Source organism: Myxocyprinus asiaticus, chromosome 3, assembly GCF_019703515.2.
Source record: "Myxocyprinus asiaticus isolate MX2 ecotype Aquarium Trade chromosome 3, UBuf_Myxa_2, whole genome shotgun sequence".
Lineage (NCBI taxonomy): Eukaryota > Metazoa > Chordata > Actinopteri > Cypriniformes > Catostomidae > Myxocyprinus > Myxocyprinus asiaticus.
The window spans coordinates 4,289,264-4,310,177 of record NC_059346.1 but is presented as its reverse complement, the minus strand read 5'-3'; the positions used below and the strand labels follow the sequence as shown (position 1 = coordinate 4,310,177).

The following is a 20,914-nucleotide window of genomic DNA, read 5'->3' as shown; positions in this document are numbered from 1 at the left end:
TTATTTATTCGTTGCACCCTCTTGTGGATTTAGGAGACAAGTCCTAGGAGACTGATAAACCTGTGCGCCCCAACTCCTGTAAGTTGCATAGTAGACCGGTCATCGTGCCTTCGCTTAGCTCTGCCCCCTTGGTTACCTTTGCTTGCTTTTAGAGGCTTTGTAGAACTATTTTTGTTGGCAATATATTCTCAAAAACTGAATGGAAATTATTCTTAGGTGGACTGGAATAAAGAGTGACATTGCAAAGCATTTTTATCTATTTTTTTATATAGATAAAAATTTTATTATTTTTTTTTATTATCGAAAAAGTTTAATTACTCAAATGTAATTATAGACTGTGAATCAGAATCAAGGCTAACGATTATCAGTCACTTGAAAAGCAGGGTTCGCCCAAGGTCCTTTAAGTGCTTAAAGTGCTTGAATTTAGCTTTTAGAAACTAAGTACTGGAATACCTGGAAAATCAGCATGTTTTGTTTAAAAAGTGCTTGAAATTAAACCGGAACATGTGACCTCTTCTGGTGGATAGTTGTAATAACATTATAGCCTGAATGCAATCTTTACATAATCCCTTTTTCAATTAACCCTCTGTGGTCTGAGGGTGTTTTGGGCCCTGGAGAAGTTTTGACATACCTTGACATTTGTGCTTTTTTCAGTTGCTTAAAAACATATTAATGGCTAAAGTCTGATAACACTGTATGCAGCACAAACTGGGCTACAATAGTATGTGTACAACATGCATGTACATGTTTGTATTTTTGAGAAAATAATGTTTATGCGTGGTCACTGAAATAAGGCCATATAACACATACTAAACATTTGTTCACAAGACTTTTGAGGACTGGATCTTGTAGCCTAGAGTTTTTGCTACAAAATGATATGAAAACCATCCTGATTACTCATTCATACAAAACAATATAGTCATTTAACTCTTGTAAGACACTTTTAGTGTTAGAAAGGTCATATGCGAGGAGGCGTGGATGACCATGAATATTGATGTGATTCACACCTGAGGAGACAAAGACCCCTCCCCTGAGAGAGAATGAATGTGAGGAGACTTAATGATTGAATGTATTGTTTGTAGCTTATTCACAAAATCAAGTTTAAGTTAAAAGAAGTAATCTGACTATACATTTTCTTTACATAAAGATTTTACTTAAAAACTTTAGACCTACACTACCGTTTAATAGTTTTAGATCAGTAAGATTTTTAATGTTTTTAAAAGAAGTCTCTTCTGCTCACCAAGGCTGCATTTATTTGATCCAAAATACAGCAAAAACAGTGATATTGTGAAATATTTTTAAAATTTAAAATAACTGTTTTCTATTTGAGTATATTGTAAAATGCAATTTATTCCTGTGATCAAAGCTGAATTTTCAGCATCATTACTGCAGTCTTCAGTGTCACATGATCCTTCAGAAATCATTCTAATATGCTGATTTTCTAATATGGGCATATTTACAGCACATTTTACACATTTACACCTGAACAGATATTTGCAAGCACAAGCTTCGTTGATGATAATGAGGCAGCATAAACACTAGTTAAAATATAATCTAAACATTCATATTATTTTTATATCATATTACATATCATATTTATATCATACAGCATACAATTTAAATACCTGCTTTAGCCGAAACAACATTTAAATGAAACTAAAACTTGCCTATTAGGACATATTTCAAATTTCAGTACTCTGAATCCTGGCTGGCAAGTCTGGAAATAGTCCAACTAGTAAAATATGTCCATGTTTATATAAAATAGCATGTCAACTAATGAAAGCAAAGACTTACTCATCCGAAATTGTATCCTTGGCTGGATCAAGTCGCTCATCAAACGTTCCTCGTCGGATTCCCATTCTTCTTCTGAGGAAAATGTGAACTCTTCGTCACTATCCAGGACCATCTGAAGAGCTTCCTCACCTGTGTAGCATGCCATCTTCCAAACTCGCAGGAAAGTGAATGAACTTGATGCTTTTTAAGGCATTGTTGGGGGCGTTTACCATTTGCATTGATCGCCTCAGCACATCACTGTATGAATAGCGCGCTCTGCTGGTGGGTGTGATCTCATTAGCGATGATTAGCTGAGCCAGGAGAAACTGTACATCGCTTTGTTTCATACAGATTACATTGCAGGAGAATATTTGTTTTAAATTTGAATAGTTTTATTTAAAAGTAGACATTTTAAGCTTTCTTTAGACATATGTTTCATGTTTGTGTGATAAATATTCGCGGAGTTTCAGTTCATTTTTGTGACGTGTTTCAGAAAGAGGCTCACAGAGACGGCTGAAAGCGCACCCTGTTTATTTTCTTTATTTTACAAAAGCACAAGGTTTTGTTGTTATTGTGAGTGTACACAAATAAAAGTAGACCCTTTATAGTCTCTAATGATGTCTTACACTTATCTGTATGCCCAAAAATGACGGAGTATTTTAAGTTGTTTCCACTGTTATGAGTAAAAAATCCAGCAGGGCGCGTCCGTCGACCTCAGAGGGTATAATTAAAATCAATCCTCAGGCCATATTCAATGACACTGCGGGCCTTATACAGTGTAAGTGATCAAAACTGCTCATAACATGTCTACATACACTCACTATGGTACTCAGAACTCTTTATTTACTTACTACCGCCTTTACTATGACCTGAATCAATACATAAATGAATTAACATTAAGCTTTTAGCTTTAATTTACCAAATGGAGCAAGCATAGGTGTCCTTGCTGATGTTATACATGTTAAATTGGGAATAAGGTCTGACACAGGATCAGCTTAAATCTCAAGATTTAAAGATTTTAAAAAAGCGAAAACTGCGTGTATTCTCTCTGGGTACCTCGTGTCACTATAATAGGTGACGTGGAAAAAGTTTTCCGTGTTTATGAATAAAATCTATAAAATCTGCTTAAAACTACTCAAACACACATGATTCCCTCTAACTCTCATTAGAAAAAAAACACTTGTCAACACGTGTCAGATGAAGTTGGTGGATGGCAACAGTTGCTAAGATCCATTATTGGTCAGTAACACTTTGAAGGGTCAGTTGTGGCCAGCTCTTACTTTTGTGTAAAAATTGCTTGGCGTCTCATGAATGATCTGAGGCTAAGAGTGTACATTTTATGGCTGTTTTTGCAGATTTCTTGAGATGATGGAGACACGCAAAGCTTACGGATCTCTGGCACCCTCTAATGGCCAGAGCCCTTCCTCAGGCTCCCAGTCTCCTGTGGTGCTGCCCTGTGCAGCCTCTCCAAGTAACTCCAGTCCCAGTACCCCACAGGCTCCTCTCCCTCCCCAGACCCAGTTTGTACCTACACCCCCTCCATCTATACCACACCCTCCATTCCAGAACACAACCACCCATATACCCCAGACCCAGACATTATTACAAACCCTGGAGGCGTCTGCCGCTGCACCGATATCTGCAACTGTCAGTGCCCAACCTGCAGCTCCTCTGGCCCAGAAACGAGGATTCATCTCACGACTGTTTGGATCTTCAACTGCTGACAGTCCAGCAGACAAAATAGGTCAGTTCCGGACTTAAAGAACAAAAATACAAACTCTGATGTCATTTACTCACTCATGCTGTGTCACTTTAGTTTCAACAGTGGAACACAAAAAGAGAGATGCATGGTAGAATGTTAGCCTCAGTCACCATTTCAGTGTATGTAAAAAAAAAAAAAAAAAATGCAATGAATGTAAATGGTGACTGAGACTGTCAGTCCCAACTTTCTGGCTATCTCCTTTTGTGTTCCATGGAAGAAAAGTCATATGTGTTTGTAACAAAATGAGGGTGAGCAAAAGATGACAGAATTTCCATTTTTGGCTGAACTATCCCTTAAGTGCGTTGCATTCAGTCAGTGATATAGATGATAAATTTGTGCAGTTTGTAGTACAATTACAGTGGCAAGAATAAGTATGCGAACCCTTTGGAATTAGCTGGTTTTCTGCATTAATTGGTCATAAAATGTGATCTCATCTTCATCAAAGTCACAAGTATAGACAAACACAATGTGCTTAAGCTAACAACACACAAATAATTATAACATTTCATGTCTTTATTGAACACATCCCATTAAACATTCACATTGCTGTGGAAAATGTAAGTGAACCCTTGGATTTAATAACTGGTCGATCCTCCTTTGGCAGCAGTAACCTCAACCAAGTGTTTCTGGTAATGTTTTCCATATAGTAGACTCATGAACAGAGATGTAAACCTGCTACAATGATTTAGCTGTCACTCTAGGGTTTTTTTTTTTTTTTTTTTAACCTCATTGAGCATTCTGCGGTGTGCCCTTTGAGTCATCTTGGCTGGACGGCCACTTCTGGTGAGAGTAGTACTAAATCTCCATTTACAGAAAATGTGTCTAACTGTGGACAGATGAATATCTAAGCTATTCGAGATAACTTTGTAACCCTTTCCAGCTATATGCAAAGCAACAATTCTTCATCGTGGGTTTTCTGAGATCTCTTTTTTGGAAGGCATGGTCCACGTCAGCATAAGTTTCTTGTGAGTTGCAAACTCAAAATGTTTGAGTGCTTTTTATAAGTCAGAGTAGCTCTAACCCACACCTCCAATCTCTTTTCATTAATTGGATGCCAGGTTTGCCAACTCCTGACTCTAATTATCTTTTGTTGACATCATTAGCCTAGGGGTACACATACCTTTATCCAACCAACACTGTGAATTTTTGAATGATGTATTGAATATGTAAAAGAACAATACAATAATTTGTGTGTTATTAGTTATAACAGATTGTGTTTGTACAAAATTGTAACTTAGATAAAGATCAAACCAGTAGGGATGTAATGATCCATTGATCTGGATCGATGCATCATTCAAATAACCAACGATGCAATGTCATCGATGCAACTTGTAAACATTGATGTATTTTTTTTAATATGCACATTTATTTTGAAATTCTCGTGCAGCCACGTCTTTATGATATTAATCTTTCTTTATGAGCGTTAAATATGGTTCTAATGTGGGACATAGATGTGCGCAGAGTGATTGAAGCCTGAGGTTGTGCTGTGCTCTATCTGTGCACGCCCGTTAACAGGGCTGCGAGCTCTGGTGACAAGCGGCTCACATGCGTGATTAAATCGGCTTCCCTCGATATCATGCCGCATTTGAATTCTACATGAGAATTTTCTATTTTAAAGCGCTATGGAGCAATTTAGCCATGTCCAATGTCTAAAGAGCCACGATATTCTGAACAGCGCTGACGAGGAATAGAGAAAACAGCTGCCCTGCACCAACATCAATAAAAGACTTACATCACAACAAGACCCTTACTAACATTTATCACAGTAAACTGTAACAGAATTTTTCAATACAACTGTGGAAGAACATGGATAGCACATACTCTCCTGTTGTGGGTATGTAAGTATTTTGCATTGATAGACTGCTTGATTGTTGTAGAGATGATAATTGTCACTGTAGTGTTTTACCTCATTCCACAAGGCAATGAGCTGTCATCAAACGATTGATGATTACATGTATGTGACTTTATTTTTTATATTAATTATTATAGTATTGTTTTTTCAACAACTGAAGTACCTTATTTTGTTGTGGATGCCCTAATGTGTATACTGGATTTGCACTTTTTAGAGAGCTCAATAATATATTCAAATTATATTTTATTTCATATCTGAGATAAAAACTTTTTTTTAATTGATTGTGTATAATAGGCACATAATATCGTTATTTCAATCGCAGGCCCCTGAATCGAATCGAAATCATATCGCGGCAGACTTTGGGGTATTGGCAAACATTGGATCGCTGGCTAAGAGAATCAATATAAGATCGTATTGTGATGAAACTTGCTTTACACCCCTACAAACCAGATTTTAAGACAAATTTATACATAAATCCAGGTAATTCCAAAAGGTTCACATAATTTTCCTTGCCGCTGTATATTGAATACTAATGAGGCATTATCAGACGACACTGGGCTGCCATCGCACAGTCATTACAGAGACCAATGGACTGAGAAACACACACATGCAGCTCTGCGCCAATGCATCTGCTACTGCAATGCAGATCCCGCAGAATGGGGCAAATAAGACCTGTCAACAACACCTGATTATACATGTCAGTACGCAGTCCTGTGGTGCTAGGCTATATTCATGGCTTCATATTCAGATATCATTTGCAAATGTTTTGCTTCCTTAATCATGTTTTTTCTTTTGATTTCACAAAAGATCCCCCTTTCAATTTGGCTCTTATTCTGGGGAATGTTGAACCCCAATTGCCAACTCTAAACTGGAGCTAAACATGATGATTAACAATTTTCAGATGCTCACATGTCAGATGTTCAGCATTGGAAAGCTGGTACAGCAACCAGAGATTAGCATGTGTTAGGGTAAAAAAGGAATACACATTTCATGACTGTTCAGAAAATGCCTGGGTCATTTTTTTTATTAATAATTAGCATTTTATGTTGGTTCCTGTAGCTCAACTGGTAGAGCATGGTGCTAGCAACGCCACGGTCATGGGTTCAAATCCCAGGGACCACACAACTGATGAAAAAAACAAAATGTTTATACCTTGAATGTAGGGTTGGGCGATATGACCAAAATCTTACATCACAATATGAGTAATTTTATATCACGATAAAGATATATCATGATATAGTAAAAGTTTTCTGGAAAATCAATAAAAATGGGTTTATATATTAAATAACAATATTGTAATCCCTACATTTGGAAACTTCAAACTCAAATATAGTCAAATAAAAAAATAAAAACTTAACTTGCTTTTAAAACTCAACATTACCAAAAAGCTAAATTTCACATTACGCCACAAATCAGTCTGATGATGTTAATCATTATTATTATTATAAACTTTCCTCAAGAAACTAAGGATCTTCTCAATGCAGTGCAACAAAGAAAATAATGCACAAGTAAGTAAAAAATCCAAACAAACATTTTTGACCGAATTAATGCGAAGTTCATCTTTTGGCTTTCATAATATTCTTTTGCGTGCTTCATTTTGAGGTGTTGAAACAGATTGCTTGAATTGCTTTGTATTAAATTGAGTGATTATCATCGTGCAACACAGTTTGCAGATTACATTTTTCTGCTCTTGGCTTTTGTGAACCTCAGATGTCACACCTGTTTTATTAACGCACTCCTCTTCATTTTCATGACTTGTTTGGTAGTCGTCCCGTTCTGTGGAGTTGTCTCTCTCCATTAAGGTTTTTACTGGGTCAGAAATAATTGAGTAGCACGAGTGATCCGGCTCTGCGCTCTCCTGTCTGTGGAGCACAAATGTCAGCCTGCTGGAGTTGCGCGCACTTGCAGGCTCCAGAGATAGTGCGCGCCACATTCTCGTGAAATATAGATGCGCGCATCAGATGAGAAGCATATTTAGCGCTTTTGAATGTCATTGCATTTTCTTGGGCAGCTGTAGAAAAAATTTTAATGTTGTAAAAACCTATGATTCTTCAATTCTCTCAGTCTCACATGAAGCCCTGCCCACAGACAGATAAGCCCGCGCCGCGCATATGGAAATTTATATATCGCGATATATACACGATATGGCGAAATCTCTATCAATTGACGTCGCCTTGATATATATCGTCATATCGCCCAGCCCTACTTGAATGCATTGTAATTGCTTTGGATAAAAACATCTGCCAAATGCGTAAATATAAATGTTATGTATACATATGATTTATGAACTATTATTAATCAGTATCTGAAGCCTTTTGAATTAGACAGAATTTCCATAATGAAATATTGATTTATTTTTACAAATTCAGCTACGTTATTTTAGTGGTCATTTTTAAAGGCACTTTGGAGTTGTTATCCAGAAGCTGAAATAATTAAAGTCATAAAGAAAATAGCTGGAAAGGCTACATTTATTGGAAAGTGAACAATTTATTTGCATGAAGAATGTTGGCCTTGTTTTGGCCTAGAAACATAATTCAGGGCAAGCCACAAGTCTGACCATGTTCTATTTAAAATATAAGGATAATTAGGATACAAGACCATGTCATATAATTATTTGTTTATTTGATTTTTATTTTGATTAGGTTTCAAATTTACAGTTAAACTTCCGCTACATACTAAGCTTCCACACACTCTTTTGGTCTCATGTTTGATATGCATTGAATCAGCTTTGCATGTTTGGATAAGCTACCACTAAAGTTATTTTTGATTCATGAAAAGCCCATTTAGATTCTCATTACTGCAATAATTTGATCTAAACAGAAAATATGACTTTTAGTTTAAATGGCTGTTCTGTTGCAAGCTGCAATGTATTCATTTACTCTTTATTTTAAACTGTATTGTGGTCTCTTATCAGAAACTACAAGTTCTGAAGTCCCGAAACCTTTTGGAAAGGTGCAGAGTGTGGATGACTTTGTGCCGGAGTTGGGCTTGGATCGGAACTTTCTGGATGATGGTGGAACAGCAGGAGCATTAGCCGTTAAATCAAAGAGCAAACCTCCAACATCGGCTCCCATCCTGGACAGTGAAAGGTGAGCTATGATAACACCACATTTAATCAGTTAAAAAACAAAACAAATGAGCTTATCAGCTATTTGATAATGGTTTAAATTTAACAGCTCATAAACATGCAGGACATTGTCACGTTTACACATTTTTCAGTTGCATGGGGTTTTCTGTTTTTATAAAGGGCATCTGCATTTGGGTATTTGTGTAATACATCATCTATGTAGATAGTTCTTCACTATGATGGATGATAAATAGTTGGATGCATATTTTGATTAGCAAAAGTTTGTTACCTTTTTCTTTAGCAGGGAATATAAAATCAGCAGAATTTAAGCTGCTGGTCATGAATTATTCATATTGTTTTTTTGTTTTGCTTTTTGGCTTTGATTGGTACTATTAGGTTCAGAAGGAGCAAAACAGTTCAGTAAAGACACATTTATTTCCCACATTTGATTTCCTTCAAGACAACATTGCAACAGCATTTGCAAAGCATTAAATATTAATGTGACTTGATGTATTTATGAGTGAAACAGTACATTAAATGGGAAATAGTGTAGGGTGAAATGTGAGGATAAAATTATATTGTGATAACTGGACTGTAATATTGTTAGTTACTATTATTTGTCCCTGCGCACATTGCCTTGGTTGCATCAGCTGGAAAGTTGTTGCAGAGGAAGTTAATGAAAATCAAGCTTTGAAATGAAAGCAAACATTTTTCTTTAGAATAAGGACTGATGAAGTCTGCACATTAAGAGAAGTGGCATTTATTTAGATAGTAAATAGGTATGTACAGTATTAAAATTCATATTGAGTTTTCTTGTGTGTTCCGTAGTGATGGAGAGGGGCGGGGAAATCCTCTGGTCTCCGGTTTCCAGGACGATTTAGATCCGGATGACAGAGCACCTTGCCGGTCTGCTGTTAAAGTGGTAGTCCCAAGCAAGGACATCACCCTCACTAGTGATGAAGAGGAGGAAGATTTATCTGTACCTTCCACTGCCCAAAACAGGGGTATCAGTGCTGAGCTAAACACAAAGGGGTAAGAAACAGACAATATCAATTTTAATAGAAAGCTTTGATAAAATGCATACAAGATGAGACTGAACAGAATTTCTATGATGTGTTATAAAGATGTCATTAATTTCCCCTCACTGTTAATGCATTTCAAAAATTGTTCATCAGCAGAGATCATCGGCCTTTTTAATTTCCCTTTTAATAACCACACTAATTTCTTAATGAAGGCAAAACCCATTTATATTACCAATATTATATACTTTAATATTATACATAGGTAGGTAGATGGATGTTTGGATGGATGTTTGGATGGATGGATTGATAGACAGATGGGCGGATGGATGGATAGACGGATGGATGTTTGGTTGGATGGATGGATGGAGATGGATAGATGGATGGATGGATTGACAGATGGGCAGATAGACGGATGGATGATAGATAGATAGATAGATAGTTGTCAAAAGGTCTGTTATAAGTGTTATAAAGATCTCACTGTTAATGCATTTCAAAAATTGTTCATCAGCAGAGATCATCAGCCTCTTTAATTTCCCTTTTAATAACCACACTAATTTCTTAATGAAGGTAAAACCCATTTATATTACCAATATTATATACTTTAATATTATACATAGGTAGGTAGATGGATGTTTAGATGGATGGATGGATGGATGGATAGACAGATGGGCAGATAGACGGATGGATTGATAGACAGATGGGAAGATAAACGGATGGATGGAGATGGATGGATGGATGGATAGACAGATGGGCAGATAGACAGATGGATGTTTGGATGGATGGATAGATGGATGGATAGACAGATGGGCAGATAGACGGATGGATGGATGGATAGATGGGCAGTTAGACGGATGGATGGAAAATGGATGGACAGATAGATAGATAGATAGATAGATAGATAGATGTGTCAAACATTCTGTTATAAGTGTTATAAAGATGTCATTAATTTCCCCTCACTGTTAATGCATTTCAAAATTTGTTCATCAGCAGAGATCATCAGCCTCTATAATTTCCCTTTTAATAACCACACTAATTTCTCAATGAAGGCAAACCCATTTATATTACCAAGTAATATTGTTGTTCCAATTTCACACATTGATCTTACCGCAACCTGATGAATGGATGGATATTTTAATATTATACATAGGTAGGTAGATGGGTGGGTGGGTGGATTGATGGATGGAGACGGATGGGTGTATAGATAGATAAATGGATGGAAGGATGGATAATAGATGGATAGATAGACAGATGGGCAGATAGATGGATGGATGGATGGATGAATTAATAGATAGAAAAAATAATAAGATAAAATATTAAAAATGAAAGATACTTTAATATTAAAAATGATTGATTGATTGATTGATCGATCAATCCTTTTTTCTTGCCGTGTCAGATCTTCAGTGAAATCACTCAAACAGCAGCAAACCAAGTCAGCTGAGAGACCACAAAGTCTGAAAACTACAGCATGTCCTGCGGTGCAGCGACAAGGTCAAAAGACAGGGGGCACGCTTGAGGCACACTCCGATTCAGAACATGAAGCTCCAGTCGCTCAGCAGATGCTTTCATTTGTCATGGATGACCCTGATTTTGAGAGTGAAGAGCTCGTTGTACCCAAGATCAAGAAGGTAGAGAAACATTTTGAGGCTTTTGCTTGTCCTGGGGCTTTAAAGGAATGTTCTGGTTTCAATACAAGTTAAGGTAAATTGACAGCATTTGTGGCATAATGTTGATTACCACAAACATTTATTTCGACTCGTTCCAACTTTTTTTAAAAAAAGCAAAAATGGAGGTTACAGTGAGGCACTTACAATGGAAGTGAATGGGGCCATTTTTGGAGGGTTTAAACATTAATATGAAGCTTATAATTTTATAAAAGCACTTACATTAATTCTTCTGTTTAAACTTGTGTATTTTTTGATCTGTGAAGTTGTTTAAATCATCATTTTTACAGTAGTTTTAGGGTTTCATAATTTGTTGACATTTCATCCTCATGGGAACGAAGTTGTAAAATTGGCTGTAACTTTACACAGAAAAGGTTTGTACTTGATTTTATCACACTAAAATCCTGTTTACATGCATATCCTTTATGCCATGTGGTTATACTTTTGAAAAAGTGAGTATTTTAATGTAAAAAAATTGGCCCCCATTCACTTCCATTGTAAGTGCCTCACTGGAACCTCGATTTTGCTTTTTTTTAAAGAAAAGGAGGAACGAGTCAAAATTCATTTTAGTGGTATTCAATATTATGCCACAAATGCTGTCGATTGAGCTTAACTTGTATTGAACCCGGAATATTCCTTTAAGAACAACGTAATTTGAATAAACATATGTTGTGAAAAGGCTTGCATTGTGTTAGCTGATTCTTACAAACATGTTTTTTTAAACACAGAACATTTCTTTAATAAATGCCCGGACTTATTGTGCAATATTTTTATCAGTAAAGAAATGTAACTTTCTCATGGCTGTGTAGGCCGGGAACAATAATGTTAACCTGTAAAATCACAGACAAACTTTTCACAATCAAATCAAATTGCATAGAATCAAGTCCCGCCCTACATTATGTCCCACTGAATATTCTGTTTCATTCAGAAATACGTCAAATCACGGACGTCTTTAAAGAAATTTAAATGATCTAACTTAAAGTAACTTATTAACTCTCACAACAGATAATTTAGCTATTAGATACCTATTTCACTGCCAAATAATTCCCACACCAGTTGTCTTATGTTTTTCATAGGAGGCTTTTCCAGCACGAGATGATATATCTGACCGGTCAGATGATGGTTTTGTGTTCGCTGGACTCCCGGAGCCCCCCAAACCCGTTGCCCCCTCATTTAACAGTAACATTGACCTGTTCGGCCTGGGGTTTGAAGAAACTACACCTAAGAACAAAAACAGCAGTGAAGACCAGGAAGGTAACATTCAGCAACTTATACTTAAGCTGGTCGCAAATAAAGGAAATTCAGTATGTCATCTTACTCATTATTTTCAACTGAGATCATTTTTTATTTTTATTTTTTATGTGCGAGATTTGTCAGGGGGAAAAAAAACAAATATTTAAACAGTCATTGAAATCTGCCATACTTTTTAAAGGTTAATTTAAGTGTCAATTTATTTAGCACTTTAAATGGGAAAAAAAGATGTTTAAAAACATTGGATACATTTAAAACTAATCCGGCTCTTTCTACATCCTCAAAACACCAGAGTTCGTTTCAGAGTGCACTGTAAATCCATTGAATCTATGGCATGGTGTGGTGCAAGAAAAAGAGGAAAACGTAAGGTCCAAAAGCTGGGAAATCTGAACTTTTGCTGCAAAGCACTCTGACAGAGGCATTCATTGAACAGTGAGATTTTCAGAGAGACGGGGCCCGTTGTACTTTCGTGAATCCAATTTTCTGTATTCCCAATGGATTTCAAACTGACCTGACTCTTTCTACATACTGATCTGCAACACTATATTTCAGATGCTCGGATTGAGATTTCTCGAGTGTGTCGGCACACTTAAAACAGTTTAAACAGAGCTGAGACTTCAGGACATGTGGACATTTCAGATTCTGCTTTATTTTGCAGATAATGAAAGCAGACACTCCACAAAGGACAAGAAAAAGAAGAAAAAGAAAAGCAAAGAGGTAAGAAACTAGACCAGATTAGTGATAGACTGATATATCCATCCATTTTCTATACCTGCTTATACTATGTAGGGTCCAAGGGGTGCTGGAGCCTATCCCAGCTACTTTAGGCCAATATATCAACCAATATTTGGCCATTTAGAAATTATCGATATTGGGAAATAATTGTGCCTAATTGGATTATTAACACAATTGGTCATTTTGCCTTGTGTCATTCCACCAATTCCAAAATCTACTGACAACAATGTCAATGGAGAGTGCACATTTTCTTTTTTCAAATATTTTGTAGTGATTTTTGAATAAATATTGTGCATGAATAAATTGTTTAATATCAACACTAGGGATGGGACGATATATCGGATTTCGATATAGGATCTTAGATTTAAAAAAAATGACGAATCAAATTGTGGCATAACTCGATATTCCGAAATTTGCACAAATTTTCTGTCCATGTGATTATACATGAAATGACCTGTCAAAGATCAACATCTCTCTATCGCTTGATTTTACCCCTACTGCACTTTTTTTCTACCCTGTTTACAGGGTTCACACAAAGTCTTTAAAGTGTTTGAATTTAGCTTTTCGAAATTTAAGGACTGGAACACCTGGAAAATCGCCTTGTTTTAATGAAAAGTGCTTGAGATTAAAACGGCTCGTTTCCTCCGTGTAATGTGTGTCCATCAAAGATGAGGCGACTCCACTTTCATTGAATAATGTGTCTTAATATAATTTCTGTTCTTTACAGTCAGATAAAAAAGTAAAAATAAATATTAACTTTAATCTCACGCAGCATGGATGCGCTAAAGAAACCGAGAGATTCTCGTTGATGTTCGCTGAACCAGAACACTGCGTGGCAATCGCTGAACTCTTAAAGTGACAGTAACATTTTTAATGTTTCTTATACAAATGAATGTAAACTTAATGTTATTACTTGTTAATTGTACTCATTATTTCAAACAGTGATAGCTCATATCATTATTATATACTGTATACCATTTCATGATATAATATTGATTAATGGAATGTAGAATTTTTAATTTTTACAAAATAAAATTTTGATTATAATAATGATGACAAACAAATGATTAAAATATAAATATACACTTTCACATACTTTTTTCAGGACAGGTTTTGTTCAGTTTTATTGCTTGTTCTGCACCTGATCAGCCTGAATGAAGCCCACTATATTTGTTTGTGATCTTTTCTTATAGAGAAATGTATATGAGCAACGCTTATTATTTAAACTTTGAGAATTTATATTGAGTATTAAAGAACTTTATTTTGATGAGAAATGATTGTGTATTTTGCTCAAAACATTTTGTCAGAAAATACAAATGTTCTGTAATATTTTGTCATTTAAGTGTCATTATGTATCAAATCGAGATTAAATTGAACTGTGAACCTCATATCGTATATCTAACCGAATCGTGAGATAACCATATCGTCCCATCCCTAATCAACACATTACCAGACATCGGCCTGACTGCTCTATAGATATCGTATCACCATTGGACATTAAAAAGCTTTTATCTGTCGACCACTAGCCCATTCAGTTTGATATGTCAAATTGTGTTGCATATATAGATACCGTCTTTGTCTGTAGTGAAATGATCTGAAAGGGAAAAATCTTTTTGTGTCTAGGAGGATGAGAAAAGCAGCAAAAAACGACACAAACATAAGAAAAAGGAAAAAGATGAGTCTGGCACAGGGGACGAGAAAGAAAAGAAAAAGAAAAAATCCTCAAGGACCAAGAAAACTGGAAATGTTGATGATCTGGAGGCATTCCTGGCTGGCGAAGAGGGACCAGGAAACAGTGAGGGCGGAGACTATGAAGAACTCTAGAACTCCAATTAACCAATCAGGGTTTAACACCAACATCAACTGTGTGGCATCGGCAGGTCTTTGTCCAATCCATTCCACCTCTGTTTTGCAGAGCCTAACCTTTTAATTTCCGACAGTGTTTTGTGCTTCCAGCATTGCAGGTTAACGTCGCAGTTGTTCACCCAATGCCATTTTCCAAAGTGTACATCGGTGTTTTCAGACCTGCAACCTGTTTTTCGACATTGATCTGTTTTTCGGTAAAAACAGAGCCACATTTCATCTGCTGCTTTAAATAGTCCTGAGATTATTCCGTTATTACCTGAAAAGAACTCATTTCAGAAAAGCTAAAAAGTTCCACAAAGACTTGATGACGTTTGACACATTTTAGCGTTTATTGGTTTTGTTTTGTGTGTGTGTGTGTGTATGTGTCTTTCAATATGTGTACATATATGTTCCTGAAAGCTTTTGCCGCATTTGCGTGTGCTAGCACGCACAGATGATTGTACATTTTTGTTTTGTTAAACAACATACAGTATAGATGGGATAATCAGCAGATTTTGCATGCTACTCTACACACCAATATTCCACATATTGGGCATCATACTGTAAGCACGGGCAGGACAAATTTGTGTGTAAATAGCTTGTAAAATATTTCTTACGTATATTGTCACGTTGAATGGTTTTTACAAATAAAATTTGAAATCATTCATAAATCATTTGTAAAATCATTCTTACTCAGATCGTCCCACTCAATTCAATATAATGTACGTAAGAATGGTTTTGATGCTGTAAACAGAAATTCGTCCAAAATCTATTCTGTTTTATAAATTATTTGTTAAATAATTGTTACGTAAATTTCCCATTTAATGTTTATATTTTTATTCAATATTTTTTTATCGTTGCAAATTGGGAAATTTTTTGACAGATTATATAAAATTACAAGTGGATAGATATTTGTGTTTTTCTTTGTTTTCGTCATATATTTATTCATTTTGATCGCTATGGATAAGAATGTAGTTAAATCTGATTGGCTCCAGGTTAAGTGGCATGTAACAATTTACGTTAGAATGTTTTTTTGTTTGTTTGTTTTTTCTGTTAATTTACACAAATTTGTTCTGCACGTTTCATAAATCATTCGCGATTTTGCATGAATTGCGTTAAAGAGGCCTAATTTACGTAAAAATGTTCGAGAATCTATTTTTGCATTAATTTTTCCATTCGATGAAAAAATGTATGCAAGAAAGTTTTTCTTTTTACTAACGATTTACACAGAAATTTGTCCCTTCAATTCAATGCAACAATTTGCGTAAATGTTATTTACGGACAGTTTACAAAGAAATTCGTTGAGCTCACGTTTCATGAATCGACGAGAAACCAATCTTGCGTAAATTTGTCCCATTCAATTCAGTGCAACAATTTGCGCAATATATATATTTTTTTTAGTTAATGATTTATGCAGAAATTTTTTCTGCTCATGTTTCATTAATCATTTGTAAAATACATTTTATGTTAATTGTCTCATTTAGTTCAATCCAACAATTCACATAAGAATGATTTTCTATTAAAAACAGACATTTGTTCAAAATTAATTTTGTTTCATGAATTATTTGCTAATTAATTCTTTATTAAATCGTCCCTTCAGTTCAATGCAACAATTTATGTAAATGTTATTAACGGACCATTTACACAGAAATTTGTTGTGCTCATGTTTCATTAATCGCTCAAATGCATTTTTGCCTAAATTTGTCCCATTCAATGCGACAGTTTATGCAAGTATGTTTTTTACGAATGATTTACACATAAATGATTTACATGATTTACACATCATTCAAAAAAATATTTTTTATGTCGGATGGCCCATTCAGTTCAGTCCGACAATTTACATAAGAATGGTTACCATGTACACAATTCGCTCCTCCCGTGCATCATTAATGAGGCCCAGTGTCTTATGACTGTCTTCCAGATGTTATTCTGAACAGTCCCTGGAGCGCTTCGTACTTTTGCCTCTCAAATAAATCAGTCTGTTGCGTAATTCTATTTAATAACAAAAGCTTTTTATGCTGCCGTCAATTTGCTTCTATTAATGCCTTAAACTGTTCTACACTTAACAAAACGAAAGCCTTCGTGAAACAATCGTCTGTTGAATAATGGCATTAACTTCCAGAATTACTGCTAGCTGGAGAGTCACTTCCGCAGCGATCGCATTTATAAATTATGTACAGAAGACACTGAGCAGTGTCTCTGTCATGTTGTCTTTTTGACAACTTGTAATTATGCAGTTAGTAAACCAATATTATGACTAAAAATATTTTAATGATAAAGATTGTAGTTTCATTATCATAGTTTATGATTCCAGACAGCATTTCCAAAATGTTGTTGGTTAAACTACAGAAGTAGGATCTGATGTCAAGAAAACAAACCATCTTCTCCATCAAATGATTCCCCCCCCCGTTCCTCAGATTGTCTATTTTCAAAGTCTTCTCAAGTTAATATGTCCATGTCCTTTGCTGCATATCTTTATTTTTTATTTAGATGGCTTGTGTACTTTGATATTGACGATAGTTGTATTCGGTAGATCTATTGTTAAGATATGGATCGTCACAAATTCTGAATAACTCCTCTTTCACTAAGACACTCCAGGTAAATTACAAATTAAACACTGAAGTTCTCTCCCAGTTATGCTTTACAAAATGCAAAACAAAATTAAGTTTTAGGGAAACATCTTCTAAAAACAAGACATGATACAGTATGTACATTTGTAAAATTCTTAAGCATTTAATGGTGAAATTAATGTCATATTTTGAATGCACACATTTCAACTATCTAATATTTCGGTGCAATTTGAAGAATGTTTTGGCCTCAAATGATCCATTAATGTATTCATGAATGACAAATGATTGTTAATTACTCATAATTGGCCTCATTCATGGATTGTAATACGATTCCTACATAAATTATCGCATTCATTTATTGTGACGGTTTGGTAAAGAATTATTTTATGAATGATTTACACAGAAATTCATTCTGCTCATATTTTGTGAAAGGGACCCAGTGTTTATATGATACTGTATGATAACCGATTTGTATTTTGTTTTTTGCTTTGGATTGTAGAGGACTCTACCTGGAGGATAGGGTGGGAATTTATTGTCTGAAATAGTTTTGCACTCTCTTGCAATAGTTTGCGTTCCCTCGAAATAAGTTTTGGGTTTCTTCGCAATACCTTTATCCATCCCTTTCAAAAGTGAACCATGCTTTTACTACAGTAATCATATTTGAACCATGATATTTGTGGCAAAACCATAGTAATACAGAAGCTAATAAAAATCATAATCATTCTGACAATAAACGTAGTTGGTTTTACTATAACATCATGGTTAGTTTGTGGTACATGTACCATGGTTTTAAAAAAAAAAATGGTTACTGCAGGTTAGTACGGGAAAACCATGGTTAATTTTCAAAAAGGGCATTTTCTGTATTATTACTATGGTTTATTATAGAATATCATGGTTAAAATACAGTTGCTGTAGTAAAACCATGGTAAATTTTGTGGTTTTGGTTTTAATACTATGTTCAACTATGGTTACCGTAGTAAAACCATTGTTAGTTTTCGTAAGGGATGGATAAAGGTAATGTGAGGGAACACAAAACTATTTCAGAAATTCCCTCCCTGTCTTCTAAGAGGCTCCGCAGAAATCTGATTGGCTCCATGTTTAGTGGCAGGAACACAGTTGAATGACATCATCACTTCTGATGTTTTGCAACTTCTTGTGAGTTCTCCGAAAATTGTTTTGACCCTCAAAATGTCAAATGGTTTAAATTAGATTTTTTTTTAAGAGTATACATTTGATTCTGTTGTTTGATTTTCTCGATTACATGCAACATGTTGTTGGGATAAAATAACAAAACTTTCCACCTCACGAAAGAAAGTCTTGATTCCTTTTTGAAGGTGATCTGTTCACCTTTGAACTTTGGTTGTTTTGGCCCAAAGATATCTCTCCACCTATTTTTACTCCACAGACTGCCCTGCAAAGGCTTTATCTCAGGCATGGATACGCTTTCACCCTGAGGGACTGCAGTGTCGACAACTGAATGTTTATATCGCTAATATGTTGGATTAATAAGTAACAAAGATCATTCAGCCCAAACCGATTTGCAGTAACTAACCGTAAACTTACTAACAGTACTTTTAAACACAGATTCCTGCAAATTCCTGTCTTTTCTGACCATCATCTGTCTTAGGTCATTGCAAAATCAAGCATGCTGTCGGCTCCACAAGCGCTGCTAAGTGTAGCTGATGCATCACGCTGTCACCGTGGAACCACACGCCCGGGAGAATTGTCTATACATGCTCACTGTGATAAATAGTCTTGCTCTCGTGGATTTATGAATACACGCTTGACTACTCTCATCCCAATTCAGGAAAAAGGGCACAAGTGCGTACCTCAACCACACATCAACTTCCTCTTTTACCTGCCTCAAGAATGATTGACTTCTAAAGGCCCTTGATTTATTTATATTTCAGCTTGGCATGCATTTTCTTCGCTGTAAAAGAAAAGGTGACAAAAAGAAATGAATGCATTGATGCTGCATTAGTTCTGGCTGGTTGTTGGACTGCATGCAACATACTTCCTGCACAGCGTTTTTCAATGGGCCTTTATTGGATTTAACGGAAATGTGTTTTGAATATGTGGGAACGCTAGTTTTAAACCTCATATTGGTTTTATTGTATTCATCCAGCTGCATATAATTTACAAAGCCTTTTTTTTTTTTGGTTGTGTAAAGATTGCTTATTTCATTTTTTGTTACCCCGTTTCACTACCCTCAGTGTTCATATTTGATTTATGTGTTTCAGTTGTGTAATAAATGCAAGAGACATTTGACACGGTTCGAAGCGTCAAGCTGCTTTTGACTTGAAGAGTATTTTTCAGGTTATTTGTTTATTGTAGTGATGTTTAGTGATTGAGAAAATGCATTGGGAAGTTGTAGCTAAACCGTTTTGGTGCGATTTTAGTTAGACTGCTTACAAGGCAGCAGTGTATTGAATTTTGTTTTAGTTTTTTTCAATTGTTCTCAAATTGGAAAACCATTTCCTAAAGTTTAATTGTCTTCTGTACCGCTAAATGTACAGACTCCGTTAACATTTTTATTGATAATGTTTTGGCTTTTATAAACCTTAGGGTGAAGAAATGTCCCGGTCATATTTCACCCCAAAATCAAAAGAGAAAAAACAACAACAACAACAACAACATAGAAACGTAGTATAAATATAGGACAATTCATTTAGAATAGGGCCTGTTTTAAGCTGTTTTGCATTGTGACATTATTTTCATGTCAATTTAAATATTTTTAATTAAACAACCCCATCTTTAATACTGTAACACAGTAATGTAAATCACTATTTTATTTCATTAAAATCAATATTAATTAAATTCAGCACAACAAATACTACCATTAAACTCCCACTTGTTTGGTACTGTAATACAGTAATGAAAAACACGTTTTATTTGATTAAAATCAGCATAAATTAAATTCAGTACAACAAATACTACCATGATATTATATACTTAACCTCCTCAGACCCTAGTGTGACTGCAGTGTGCATTTTCCATTTCCCTTTTTGATTTGTAACTAGTAGCCTCTAAGAAACATGCAAAAAAAAAAAAATTTTTTAAATAAGACCAAATAGTTTTCCTAAAGACGTATGTCCACATATGTGGACAGCGGGACTAAGTTGTGAAAGTTTACATAAAACCAAGCTATAGAAAGTCCGATGATTATTAGTAGTAGTATTATTTTAATCATATTGTTTATGTTTCCAGGAGTGTTGGTTATTCATAAATAACTATTGCATAAATAATTCTGATTCAAAGTAATGTCCAGCATCATCCAATCACTGCCAACCATGTTAAAATAAAATATAAAAAATCCATTATAAATTCTGAATCTATGTACTGATTATCACTGTCACATGTCTGTCAAACATGTTGA

At 35.3% G+C, this 20,914-nt stretch overlaps 1 protein-coding gene across 2 annotated transcripts in view; it reads left to right on the top strand.

Annotated features, from left to right (window-relative positions):
* Positions 1–19,806, top strand: part of LOC127423322 (rab-like protein 6) — a 45,725-nt gene extending 25,919 nt beyond the window's left edge. For both annotated transcript variants that reach the window (XM_051667529.1, XM_051667520.1), the window contains 7 exons: positions 3,129–3,517; positions 8,302–8,476; positions 9,283–9,486; positions 10,870–11,101; positions 12,214–12,391; positions 13,047–13,105; positions 14,747–19,806. In XM_051667529.1, the coding sequence (XP_051523489.1) occupies positions 3,129–3,517; positions 8,302–8,476; positions 9,283–9,486; positions 10,870–11,101; positions 12,214–12,391; positions 13,047–13,105; positions 14,747–14,947 (1,438 nt within the window). In that variant the 3' untranslated portion in view covers positions 14,948–19,806. The remainder of the gene's footprint in view (positions 1–3,128; positions 3,518–8,301; positions 8,477–9,282; positions 9,487–10,869; positions 11,102–12,213; positions 12,392–13,046; positions 13,106–14,746) is intronic.
* Positions 19,807–20,914: the final 1,108 nt, after the last annotated feature.